General features: G+C 32.9%; 2 protein-coding genes across 2 annotated transcripts; one reads left to right on the forward strand and one right to left on the reverse strand.

Annotated features, from left to right (window-relative positions):
* Positions 1 to 1,107: 1,107 nt before the first annotated feature.
* LOC105780032 (ATP-dependent Clp protease proteolytic subunit-related protein 1, chloroplastic) lies at positions 1,108 to 4,316 on the forward strand. Its single transcript, XM_012604111.2, has 9 exons — positions 1,108 to 1,444; positions 1,891 to 2,006; positions 2,101 to 2,304; positions 2,394 to 2,498; positions 2,637 to 2,699; positions 2,879 to 2,990; positions 3,423 to 3,484; positions 3,585 to 3,767; positions 4,006 to 4,316. The coding sequence occupies exons 1-9, from the start codon at positions 1,222 to 1,224 to the stop codon at positions 4,090 to 4,092; spliced, it is 1,155 nt and encodes a 384-aa protein (XP_012459565.1). The 5' UTR covers positions 1,108 to 1,221; the 3' UTR covers positions 4,093 to 4,316.
* Positions 4,026 to 8,078, reverse strand: LOC105780031 (uncharacterized). Its single transcript, XM_052629885.1, has 4 exons — positions 7,134 to 8,078; positions 6,132 to 6,386; positions 5,932 to 6,023; positions 4,026 to 5,648 (listed from the first exon to the last, which is right to left on the reverse strand). The coding sequence occupies exons 1-4, from the start codon at positions 7,821 to 7,823 to the stop codon at positions 4,811 to 4,813; spliced, it is 1,875 nt and encodes a 624-aa protein (XP_052485845.1). The 5' UTR covers positions 7,824 to 8,078; the 3' UTR covers positions 4,026 to 4,810.
* Between the last annotated feature and the right edge of the window lie 4,945 nt (positions 8,079 to 13,023).

Raw genomic sequence — 13,023 nt, forward strand, 5'->3', positions numbered from 1 at the left:
AAGATTGAAATGTTTGGTTTTAAAATTAAAAAAACCCCACAATTTTCTTTTAATTCTCTCCCAAAATTCACTCATTTTGGTTTTGTTTAATGCCTCTAAATCCTTGTAATGTCACAAATTTAACAAGCTACAATTCTTTGAATAACTTTTAAAAAGGCCAATTCCTTTGGGGTTAGTTTGCACAAGTTGAGACCTTGACCTTAGTAGAAATGGGTTCATTGATGACCTTGGCACAATTTAGGTTGTTTAATATATCATGGAGACAAATAAAGAGAGCAAAAATAAAAAGAAAAAGAAAAACATGAAAAAAATCACATGAAATGGAGGGGAAGGAAAACAAATAAAATATTAAAAACATATTGTTAAATTATTATTATATTAGCAATTAACAGTTTGATAATTATAATGTAAAAATTGATAATGTTAGTAATTATATAATTTTTTTAAATTCAATGATCTAAACATAATTTAAACCATAAATAACTAAGCTTGTAATTTACCTTTGAGTTAATTTCACCAAATGTCCCTAAACTATGCCTTCATTTTAAATTGGTTCCCAAACTTAAAAACATTCTAATTACATCTCAAACTATTGAGATTATAGCAATTAGGTCATTTTGTTATTAAAATTATCAATTTAATTGTTAAATGACAAGTGAAAATTCTAAACAAAAATAAAACATTGTTGCGTAACTTTTAAAAGTAAAAGTTAAAAATAAAGTAAAACCAAAAATGAGAAAGTGAAAGATCAAGCTTCGCAAAAGTTTTGAGAACCTCAAAACCAAGATTTTTACAACATCCATTTTATAATATTCATGTTTCTTAAAAATTTCATTTTAAATTGTGTCACATAAAATCTGACATGCCATTTAACGGCTAAATTAATGAGTTTAGTAATAAAAAGGACCTAATTGATATAAGTTCGGTAGTTTTGGATGTAATTAGAATTATTTGAAGTTTGGAGACCAATTTAGAATTAGGATCATAGTTTAGGGATGTACAGTGCAATTAATCCAAAATCCTGCTGAATTTGGGGGTGGGCCGTTATCCAAAAACCTAATTACAAACCTAGATAACATTTGGGCTCAGCATGGCTGAGAGGCTTACTCAAATAAATTTCCCTGTGATTAAAATTACTTCTATCTGGAAAATCCTGAATACTTATTTTTCTGGTTAGCATCGACAGTTTGGTTACTTAAAGCTTCTCGCATCTCCTCTCTCATGGCGGCCTCGCTGCTCTTATCTTTAACAGCGCCCAACCCAGAAGCGATGGTTCCCAATATCGGGGCCAATAAATCATCTTTCCTCTCCGGCACCAAGCTCTTCTTGTTGACGAAGCCCCATTATCGAAAGCCCACTGCTCAAAAATGCTTCAAACCTCCCTTTGCCAAGTCAATCGACCACATCCCCAAGCAATTCAGAGAACAAAATCTCAAAGATGGATGTTAGTTTTTTTTCCCTCACTTTTGTTTCAAGCTAAGAACATAATATTGTTTCGCTTTGCCTTAAAAAAATCCTTCCTTTTTGAAACCAATTGTAGAGTTTTTTGTTTTAACTTAGATGGCAAGGATTTTAGGGTTGGGTTTTTGAAGTGCCAATTCGTGTCTATCGGACTTCGGATTTGGGAACTAATAGTTTCTTAATTTATTTTTTTGTTTAAAGAATATAGGAGATGTTATTTGAAATTTATTTTAATATTGCTATAGTCATAAACATGAATGATTTAATTAATTTATGAATTTACCAGGTGCTATTTTAGTTCTAGTTGGAGCTTTCAGCTTTGATGGTTAATTCGTTATTTGAGTTATGAAATTATTACAAGCTGATTTGAAATGGGATTCATTTGAAGTGAAGATAAAAGCTTTTACTGTCTTGTTTGATTGTTTGTAGTGATGGAAAATTATAAAAATGTTCCTGGATATCTTTATGGTCTTAGTCCTTCACAAATGGACATGTTCATGACAGAAGATAATCCCGTCCGTCGACAATCCGAAAGTGTTACTGAGGTTTGGCCCTTTCTAATCTTTGTTGATATCTCAGCTCAGTGAAGAAATTAGTGTTAATGTAGAACCTAAAACTTACTTTTTCGACGTTTTCCAGGAAAGTATTTCATCTGCTAGAAACTATTTGGATAATGGAGGGATGTGGAGTATGTCGAGCATTAATGATAGAGGTCCTTCTAAATATAGTATGAGTGTAAGCATGTATCGAGGAGGGGGCAGAGGATATGGACGGCCTAGAACTGCTCCTCCGGATTTGCCTTCTTTGCTCTTAGATGCCCGAATATGTTATCTTGGCATGCCAGTGAGTCTCCATTCGTATCTCGCCTATAATCTTGCATGGTGACTAATATCTAATTTGTTGATTTTTTTTTTTTAATCTTGTTGCTGTAGATTGTACCAGCAGTGACTGAACTTATTGTTGCTCAATTAATGTGGTTAGATTATGATAACCCCTCAAAGCCTATTTACTTATACATCAATTCATCTGGGACACAGGTCAGAAGAATGTTTCTAATTCTTTTATCAGTCCCCTCAACTTTCATTGAAGCATTTATCCTTTTGTGGCATCTTGGAATCGTGTATTGGAAGTTTTCATACCTATTTGTGTTGATTGATTGCTTCTGATCTATATAGAATGAGAAGATGGAGACTGTTGGATCAGAAACCGAGGCATATGCTATAGCTGACACCATGGCTGTAAGTATCATGATAAACCATTATTACTGTTAATAAGTATGATTTTCCGGAAATAGTTCAGTTAAATAGTTATGTGAATATAAGTTCTTAGTGTTTTGGGTCATTATTCCTTATTTAGCAGTTGGATGTTCTGTAAATTTAACTCGTTCACTTTCCATGTCCTATCTGTTTACTCAAAGTACTGCAAATCAGAAATGTACACTGTGAATTGTGGCATGGCATATGGTCAAGCAGCAATGCTTTTATCTCAAGGAGCTAAGGGTTATCGTGCAGTACAGCCAAATTCATCTAGTATGATTCAATTCCTCTTTGTAACTTAGAAGATGAGCATAAATTATGTTGTTTCATTTTTTTACTCTACCTGCGGTTGGTGAACCCACCAATGAGTCTCGACTTGATTTTGACTACCTTGTTTAAAATCGTTTCTTCAGAATTTCGAATTTTACCTCCTTACTAATTGCTTTTCTTTAGGACTGCAAGATCAAAGATTTGAGCTTCCTATCATTTTCTTTTTCTTTTTTCATTTTACTCTGTACCAATAATGCAACTATTGTTTTCTTTTTAGAGTCATAATTTTTCTGAATTTCTGAGTTATAACTACAAAAGGGGAGGGCATGAATTTGCTGGTCAATTTAACTTTTAAGCCCCTTTTTTTCCTTGTTCTTTTGGTTTGATAATAATTGATGTTCATGTTCTCCTTTTCCATGTTTTAAAAACTTGCAGCTAAGTTATATCTGCCTAAAGTCAGCAGATCAAGTGGGGCTGTCATAGATATGTGGATAAAGGTGCTCTCACTCTCTACCCTTTATGCTTTGTTTATCAGCATGCTTGTTTTAGCTTCTTTTGTGATATGTATGCATATACATATACATATATTATTTTCAGGCCAAGGAACTTGATGCAAATACCGAGTCCTACATTGAGCTAGTAGCAAAAGGCACAGGGAAAACCAAGGAAGAAATTGCTAAAGATGTTCAGCGTCCTAAATATTTCCAAGCTCAAGAAGCCATAGACTATGGCCTTGCTGACAAGATAATTGATTCAAGAGATGCTGCGTTCGAGAAACGGGTAGTGTTTTTTGTTACTATTGACCCATGTTGTTTTGAAGTGCTATGTTCGACACTTGTATCTAACACATATCTGAACATAAGTGTAGAGATATGACCCTCCAAGACCTTCAAATGCATAGAGAAACTAAAAAAAAAAAAAAACTGAACATATTCATATTCGACATTTGTGTTGGATTTCATGCACATATAGTCACCCTCTTATCAAGGTTTTTATTTTTCTTTTGTTTCACGGTCAGAATTATGATGAGATGCTTGCTCAATCAAAAGCAATGAGGAGAGGAGCTGCAGGTGGTCCACAAGCGACTCCTTCCGGGTTCAGGTGATTTAGGTTGATACCATAACCATACAACATGAAGTCTATACTTTGTGCTGTCCACCCTTTGTTCAATACTTTCATGCCATACAAACAGATTTGGCAATAGGTGTATTTGTGTCGTGTTTATGTATTTTTATGTGCCGCAGTCATAGATAAGGTTTTATATAATCATATAAATTTTGCTACGTTAATAATTCATGGTATATATGATTCTGACATATTTGTGCATTAGTATTATCTTTTTACTCTTATTTTAGTTATTTCATGCAATTATTATACATGTTTAGATTTATATTCAACAATCAATCACATGAAACACGATATGCAATGAAAATTATTTCATAATTTGGGGAACCCTTGCTTTGTCAAGTTAAAATAATAAAAATACAGTAAGATTCTCTGTATTGAAATATGGAAACCCTAAACCCTTCAGTTTGAACCCCAAGCAATTTGGCTCGAATTTATTCAATTATAGCTCTGATTTCAAGATCCATGTATGCAATAAGTAACAAAGTGAGATTCAATCAAACAATAAAAAGTCACTTGTTAATATGCAGTCCAAAGATTGTCGAAAGGTATGTTACATAGAAGTGTGAGTCTGATATGGGTATGTTTAATTATCTTTTCTTTAATTTTCTAAAAATGTGTTAGATACGGGCATTTAAAGACTTAGTTGTTGCTCTGAAAGGGGAAAAGTGATTCATTCATTCAAGCCTCAATTGCTGTTAATAAAATGACAAAACCATTGCTGTTCTTTCAACATGCTTCAAAAGGATCTCATATATTTTGTTCCTCACCCTTCCATATGCTACGAATTCGGGACTTTCTGGTGTTGATTTGCCGTTACTTGCCTCCATCATATCTAAAAAGTCGTTCAATCTCTTGATCCGACACATAGATTCAGCTACCTGGCCATGAGGTACCTTTGAAAGGCGTTCGTTATCGAAACCATCTAGATAATTCTCGATATAACCTAAAAACCATGTTTTACATTCATCTTGCAATGAGTCTGCAAGATTTCTAGCTATATTCAAGGTACTTCCCTTCTCCCATTCTGGTATATTTTTCTTCTCAGCTGCAAAACCAGAGTGAAATTCACCATTGTTCCTTTGCTTCGTGGTCGAATAACTGCCTCTCAGCATGGTAATCTGACTTGGTTTTTTCGTGGCTTTTGCTTCGTTCTTTCCCTCTGGAGAAAGTGGGATAAGATCAGATGCCACGGCAGCTTTAATCCATGAGGTTGCATTTCTCCATCGATCAACAGCTAGTTTTAATGCTTCCCTGGTGTAGCCAGGACTATTCAAATCACTATCAGCCATTCTCTGAGAACTAGTATGTGTTAATGACTGAACAATTCCTCTACACTGAGTCAAGTAATCTTGCAGCTTGAAGAACTTGTTAATTGAAGGCTGTTGATCATCTTCTTTTGCCAACCGAAGCTCTGAAAATTTGCTGAAAGAAAAATGAAAGGAATTAGTGAAGTTCTTGCCATGGCAGACAAAGTAATGAAGGTGCATACAATAGATAAACATCATATATCTCTCAAAATATATTAATTTGATGCTAAATCCAAACTTGTATTCAACTTTCATCATCTTCTATAATCCTTTTTCTACAAATTTAGTATTGAAACCTTGAACAAGTATCACAATTTGCAGTCCATATATATATATATATATATTTATGGTTTTTAAAATGTCAGATTCAATAGCTAGAAGTATATTACTTGGACTCGTGTATAAGTGCTCCCGAAACCATTTGCAGATATTCATCAGATATGGATACTTAAAGAAAAATGAAGACTCAGAATAAAGCAAAGACTGTTTACAAGTGTACTTTTCCTTACCTTAGGCACTTGAGCAATCTCTCAATGGCAGCAGCTTCTTGCAAAGCATCAACAGCAGCAAGCAAAGAGACATCTCTGTGCCTTAGTACTTCCTGCACAAATATATACATATGTATATATATATGTACGTATATGTATTTTAAGAGCAGGGAAAGTCAAATAAGGGCAAACAAAACTCAATTCGAGCAAAATGGGAATACCTTCCCATGTTTGACCAAGGAAGAAGGAAGGGTATCCCATAACATCTCAGTTTCTGCCCATGTTTTGTTTTTGGATGAAGCTCTTTTCCTTGAGTCAGTCAAAGGCTCCTTACTAGTTCTTGCTGATGAAGAGTTCCAACTTTTGCTTGTATTTTTGACTGGTTTTGAAAATTGACCAACATCTTTTGTTCTTAATCTGGTATTTGAATTATCATCATGGAAGCTGAGAAATCCAGCAGACCTAAATGGTGAATCCTGTAAAGTCAGAAAAAAGAGGTATATGTTGGCCTATTTATATGGATTAAAGAGGGGATAGGGGAATGTTATTCGAACCTTAAATCTGTTAGATGCAAACTATTAAGAATTATAAGGAAAAACATGGGAAAATTTAAGCATGCTCATATCTGGAACACCCATATCCGACACTCACTCGCCCTAGAGTCCAGGCATCATAGCTTATGGGATAAAACGATGTTGTAGATCATGTTTGCTTATGAAAGAACTGGAAGCAAATAGCTAGCTTCTCTTCAATGTTGATATTTATCCTAGATCACACTACTAGCCAATAAAAATGTGACACATGACATGTTTTTTATTAAATTTTGTACACTTTTTGAATAAAATGAGATGAATTTGATAGTTTATATACCACTTTTGATCTAAAAACACCTTTAAATATCAAAGTAGGAAAACAGTATAGTTAGGGCTAATTTTGTAGTTAAGCCTAGAAATTATATAAATTATAATAACATTCACTGAAGTTTTGATTTGAGTCTTATGGATGGAGAAAACAATTTTGAAAAAGCTTTAAACTTGACTCAACTCAGAATTTAATCGGGATACGATGTGTCAACTTAGAATTTAATCAGGATCCAATGTGACTACTTAATACGGTAGGGTCTATTAATGAATGACTCAATGATCTTACATTTACAGTTGATAGCCAAGTTTGCCCTGACTACAATGTTGATGGAGAGAAAAAGGACTAAAAAGAAGACTTACATGAGAATTAGGAGTATGGCTAACATGGATAATCTCATGCTTCACAACTGTGGAGCCTTTTGCTGTCTCGCACCAGCTTCTTCTACTGCATCCTGAACCGTTTAAATCCTGTTTCTTCCTTGAATAACCCATGTCAAAACCTTGAATATTAAGGCCATTGGTCCTGGTCCTACAGTTTTGACGCCCTGTACTAGCCCTTCGGTCCCTTAAGGGTGCCGTACAAGGACTTATAGATCGAGCCCTTTCAGTTCTTCGTTGGATCAACAATGGCGATGATGTTTGAGAAAACGCTTCCATTATGTTATTGCCAACAAGATGTTTGGGATCCCTATCAAATGGTTGTCTCCCTGGTATTAACTTTAACCCTTTCAGTAATGGAACTGGATAGGCAGACTCTAATTTCTCCACATATATGAACTGCCCAATCTGCAACTCGTTGTTTAGAATCATTTCATCTTGTTCTTGAGGCAAAGAAACAAACAGTTCGTGGGTTGAATCCGAAACTTTAATGAAGAAGCCTTGTTTAGGCCAAAGATCATCACTTTCTGACAACACTGGGATTATGCTTACAATCTGTAACAATGCAGCAGGTTCCTTACAATCAGCATCATTGTCATCGATAACTGTTTTTTCTTGAACACCCATGTCTGAAAGAAGATTCAAAATAACCCCAGATTGCAGGTTTTCCATGATTCTTTAAATCTAATAGAAAAAAGAAGGTGACAACTTGAAGCATTGGCTATTGTTTGTTGTATCATTGAAGACGATGGGTTGTTTTTAAAAGCTTTGAAACAATCAAGATTCCAAAAAGAAATGGAATCTGATGATTATAATTTCGGGTTTCTTTTTCCAGGGATTTAGAACCTGTAATTTGTGTTCTTGCATGTTTCGATTCAAAGTTGGTTTTACCGCCATGAACAAGAGCCTTAACTGTCAATGGACAAAGCAAACATTATATTGGGTCCAATGCATCAATGGAGATCAAAAGCTGGGCTGCTCAAATTCCAGACTTAAAATTGTCCAATTCAAACCCAATGGAATCACGACCGTGCTGCTTTTGTAGATGTATTGGAACCGAATCGGTAGTAAAATCAAATAAATTATCAAAAATATATATATTAAAAATTATAAAATCAGGTTGAATCAATTTAATAGAATTTTAAACTGGTTCAATCTACCTATATCAATTCCCTGTACTGATTCATAACTCAATTGATTTTTTGTCATTTTTTAGACCGATATCCTAACCTGTTCCTAGTCCAATCGACCGATTTATTTCAGTACAGAAACGGCATTCATGGACTATGTCAAATTGAAGTGCGGTATCAAAAAGAAATTTAGATCCAAGCCCAAGCCTTGTACACCCAAACTTGCTTAAATGACTTATTTTACCATTAAAAATAATAAAAAAAACTATTTAAATCTAATTATAAAGATGTTAATATAAAATTTTTATTTTATTATTATTTCTAAACGATAAAATAGATTAAACGAGCTAATTTGGGATTGAAAATATAAATCCAAGTCTGGCACAAAATTTTTCACCCACATTTGAGTGTCACATTCTTTACAGAGTTCAATATATTGAGTTTAATGATACTAGCTCTATAAATAATCGATAAAAATATTAAAAATATTACAAAAATTTTAAAATTATGAATGTTAAGTTATGTCACTCTCATTATGTGGATCAATTTTTTAGATAATATGTAATTAGTGAGAAAGTAATATTTAAAAGCTATTTGGTCGATTGAATTAATGTCATTTATCTTATAATATCAAATCTAAAAAATTATAACATCAAATAAATTATCAAGTTTTGAATGTTTTTCAAGATCACCGTATACTTACATCAACTATATTATTTTCTTTAGACACCTAATTCTATTACAGGCTTGAATTTTAGCCAAGTAAACCATGTGATCTTATGTGATGAATTCGCTTCAATTACCTAAATTAACTTAAACCCTCGAAGTTAAAGATTCTAAAGAATTCTCTAATAACTCAAATTTTTTTGAGTAAATACTCTTAATTTGATTACCAAATGATGAATGATACAACTGAGACAAGGAAGAGCTCTATTAATAGTCGTACTTAACTTACATCCAACAGACAAATTAAATTACGTCAATAGCTTACATTCAAATTTATTTATAATATAGAGTTTCAAAGAAGTTAAACTCTCAATAATCTTATTCTTAGGATTACAAAATTATCGTGGCAAAATACAAGTTAATGAAGTGTTTATAGTTTCACTAAGCTTCAAACAAACGGGCTTAAAATCTTCCAAGTACTGGGCTAATCCTAATTGATCAAAGTAAGTCCAAATCATTAATATGTACCTTAATCACGGGCTTTAATGCATGGCCTGTAGCACATGTCCTTCAAAATTTGACACTCAACATACATCTCGTATAAAAAAATGTATCTGAAATTCGATCATTAAAAAGATATATATTTGTTGCATAATATTTTCTCGTATGTTATTGATAGGAGTGTTTAAGTATTTATACATGTTATTACAGATGCTATTACAGCTCATGATAGGACCCCCACTATTTTGTCTTAACTCTGTTGCCTCTAATACTGACATTCTCTGTCCCTAGTACTGACATTCTCTGCGAACTCCAAATCTATTGGGTACGTGTTTACGAAGCACACCGTTTTTTCTGTTCCTGAGACTGACATTCTGGGCGGGCTCCGTGCCTTCTGGACACGTGTTTATATGGTCTGCGGAGCATGCGATCCTCTCTGCGAGCTCCTTGGGTGTATGTGAGCTAAGACCGAGGCCTTCCCTAGGTTCCTGCGAGCTAGATCTATGGCCTTGCCTTGAGAACTGGGTCCTTGGCTTTGTCTCGCGAGCTAGGTCCACGAGCTCGCTTTGTTGTCCTCTCATGGTTCACTTCGCACTCAATCTTCTGGTGAGACCTATCCGGGTCACAGGTCGAAGACCCGGATCCTTTCTAGGACTCAGATTCCTATATATCCACTCATGTGGTACTTTATTGTACAATATATATAACAATTATACGAATCCATCTGTATAGATATCATCATCTACGTCCAGAAAGTCGTATGCTTTGGAAGAAGCTTGTACAGTTTGGGAAGGGGTTTTGATCGATCGATCAAAAAGAAGAATCTACTTCAACCGATATGCCCTTAGGCACCGTCATACATAACATAGAAATCACACTTGGAAGGGGTGGACAATTAGCTAGAGCAGTGGGTGTTGTTTAAACCGATTGCAAAGGAGGAAAATCACCACATTAAAATTACCTTACGGGAGGTCCGTTTGATATCCAAAACTACTCAAAGAACAATGGACGGTGGGGAATGTTGGGGTGAACAGAAAATTTTGGGTATAGTGAATCTAAATGATGGCTAAGTAAGCGTCCTGTAGTAAGAGGAGTAGTTATGAACCACAGAGACCATCCCCATGGGGTGGTGAAGGAGGCTCAATTGGTAGAAAAAACCCGCAACCCCTTAGGGTTATCACGCACTTGGAAGAAGAAATAGAAAAGGAATAAATATAGTGATAATTTGATTCTTTGTCGACGGAGTAAATAGGAGAGATTATTTCTTTCTTCGTCTTTACAAAAATAAATATATATATTTTTGAAGTAAAAAAAAATGGCGCGTTCACTAAAAAAAATCCTTATGTAGCAAATCATTTATTAAAATAAATTGAAAGGCTTAATACAAAAGCGGAAAAAGAAATAATAATAACTTGGTCAAGAGCATCTACCATTATACCCACAATGATCGCTATACTATCGCTATCCGTAATGGAAAAGAAGATCTGCCCATTTATATAACGGATCGTATGGTAGGACATAAATTGGGAGAATTTGCACTTACTATAAATTTTCGCGGACACGCAAAAAATGATAATAAATCTCGTCGTTAGTATTATTATAATAAATTATAATAAAAAATAGAGATTAATTAATGAATTCATTAGTGAGAGATGCATAACAATATTGTTTTCGAAAAATAGTTTCCATCCAAATCTAGTCATTCAAAATAATAGTCTCTTTTTCTATTTTTCTTTTGAGATTTTTTCGACATTCAATATCTTAATTAAATTTAAAATCGAGACAAATTAAATTCTTTCAATATTATTTTATCTGTTAACAAAATTTAAACTTAGTAAAGAAAAATGAAGTAAAATACACGGCAGAAATCAGTTTGAAGCATATAAATTCCAGTCGGATGCATGTATTGGTGGGCTCAACAAGGCAAAGCGTGCCCCATTTTCTCTTCAAAGGCACCCTTCATTGAGTGCACACTTCTATTTAGCTTTATTCGACTTGTCCCTTTCATGACGAAATAATTAACCTTTCAAAAAGCAAAAATGTGAACCCTAACTTACTAAACATTCGTATTTAACAATTACAACATTATTGCATGCTCTAATTTTTCTACGTAAATATAGTATTTTAGTGCTACATTTAATAGGAGGATTGTATTTTTAAGGTTAAGCGTTCGATCGAATCGAGTTGACGAGTTCTATTTTGTCATCCTAGTTGAATGAAATGAAACTCGAGTCGAATTGAATCGAATGAAATTGTTCGAGTTAAATTAAAAAATTAAACACGTCAAATTAAAATATTGTTTCAGTATAACTAATTCTATGTTAGATCATATAAATTTGAAACCATATATATTTGAAAAAAAATAAGATACTTTAGTGTGATAAATTTGAATCATTAATTAACTTATTGAGGTCCCCAAAATTATTATTTTAGAAGTTTTTTAAAAAATTTAACTTTATTCATATATTCTTTAGAATTTTTCATTTTTATAATTTTTTAAAATATAAATTTTGAAATTTTATAAATATTTTAAAATTTTAAAATTACTTTAATTTTTTATAATTATTGTTGGGTGAGTGATCAATTTGCTCATTTTCAAAATTGACAGGTTCCAAAGGAGTATTTACACCAATTATTCAAATTACTTCAATTATTTGAGTTATTTGAATTGTAAAATTCAACTCAACTCGAACTCGAAATTTGAATTACTTATTCGAGTTGATTTGAAAAATTCGAATAACTCAATTAGATTAACTTGAAATTCAATTGTTTCCAATTATTTCGAATCAAATCAAGTTTTACTCACCCCTAATTTTTCACGTTACTTGTTTTTGGAAAGGGAATGATTTTTTTTTGTTTATTTTGAAGAGATCTTATTTTTTACTAGAACTTTTATTTATCCTTTTAATTTCAAGTTTAAATTTGTACTAACTATTTTTATTTTATGTTTAGCTATTGAAATACATATGTATTAAATAAACATTTTCATTTATATTATTACTATAACAGCCCGTTTTCAGTGAAATCGGAACAGTGGTTTTGGGACCACAAATCCGAGTCCGGAAGAAAAATTATTTTAATATTATTCCATGGTTTGCATTATGATAGAAATGTCGTATGAAAATTTCGTAAATAAATTTTATTAATTTCACTTCTAATCGATAAAAGGACCAAATTGCATAAAATGCAAATGTTGAGTTCTAGTAGCTATAGGTATCAAATAACTATGGAATTCAAAATTTGAGGTCCTTATATGAAAAATAGACCATTAAGAGGAGTTAGTAGATAAGAATGATTAATCATCATTGGAAATTTGTAAATTATTAAGGTTAATTTTGGAAAGTAAAAGATAAAAGATGATAAATAATAAAAATAAAACAAAATATCATCATTTTATCATCTTTCCTAAAATTAAAGACATGAAAACCCTAGTTATAGTGTTGAGTTCAAGCAAGCTATTTTGGCTTAATTAGGTATGAATTCTTGTCCCTTTTTAATGATTTTTATATTTTCGAGATCGTAATAGCTTAATCTAGCTATATCGGGGATTAATTTGTAAAACTATCAAAGTAATA

This window comes from Gossypium raimondii, chromosome 4 (assembly GCF_025698545.1).
Source record: "Gossypium raimondii isolate GPD5lz chromosome 4, ASM2569854v1, whole genome shotgun sequence".
NCBI classification, from domain to species: domain Eukaryota; kingdom Viridiplantae; phylum Streptophyta; class Magnoliopsida; order Malvales; family Malvaceae; genus Gossypium; species Gossypium raimondii.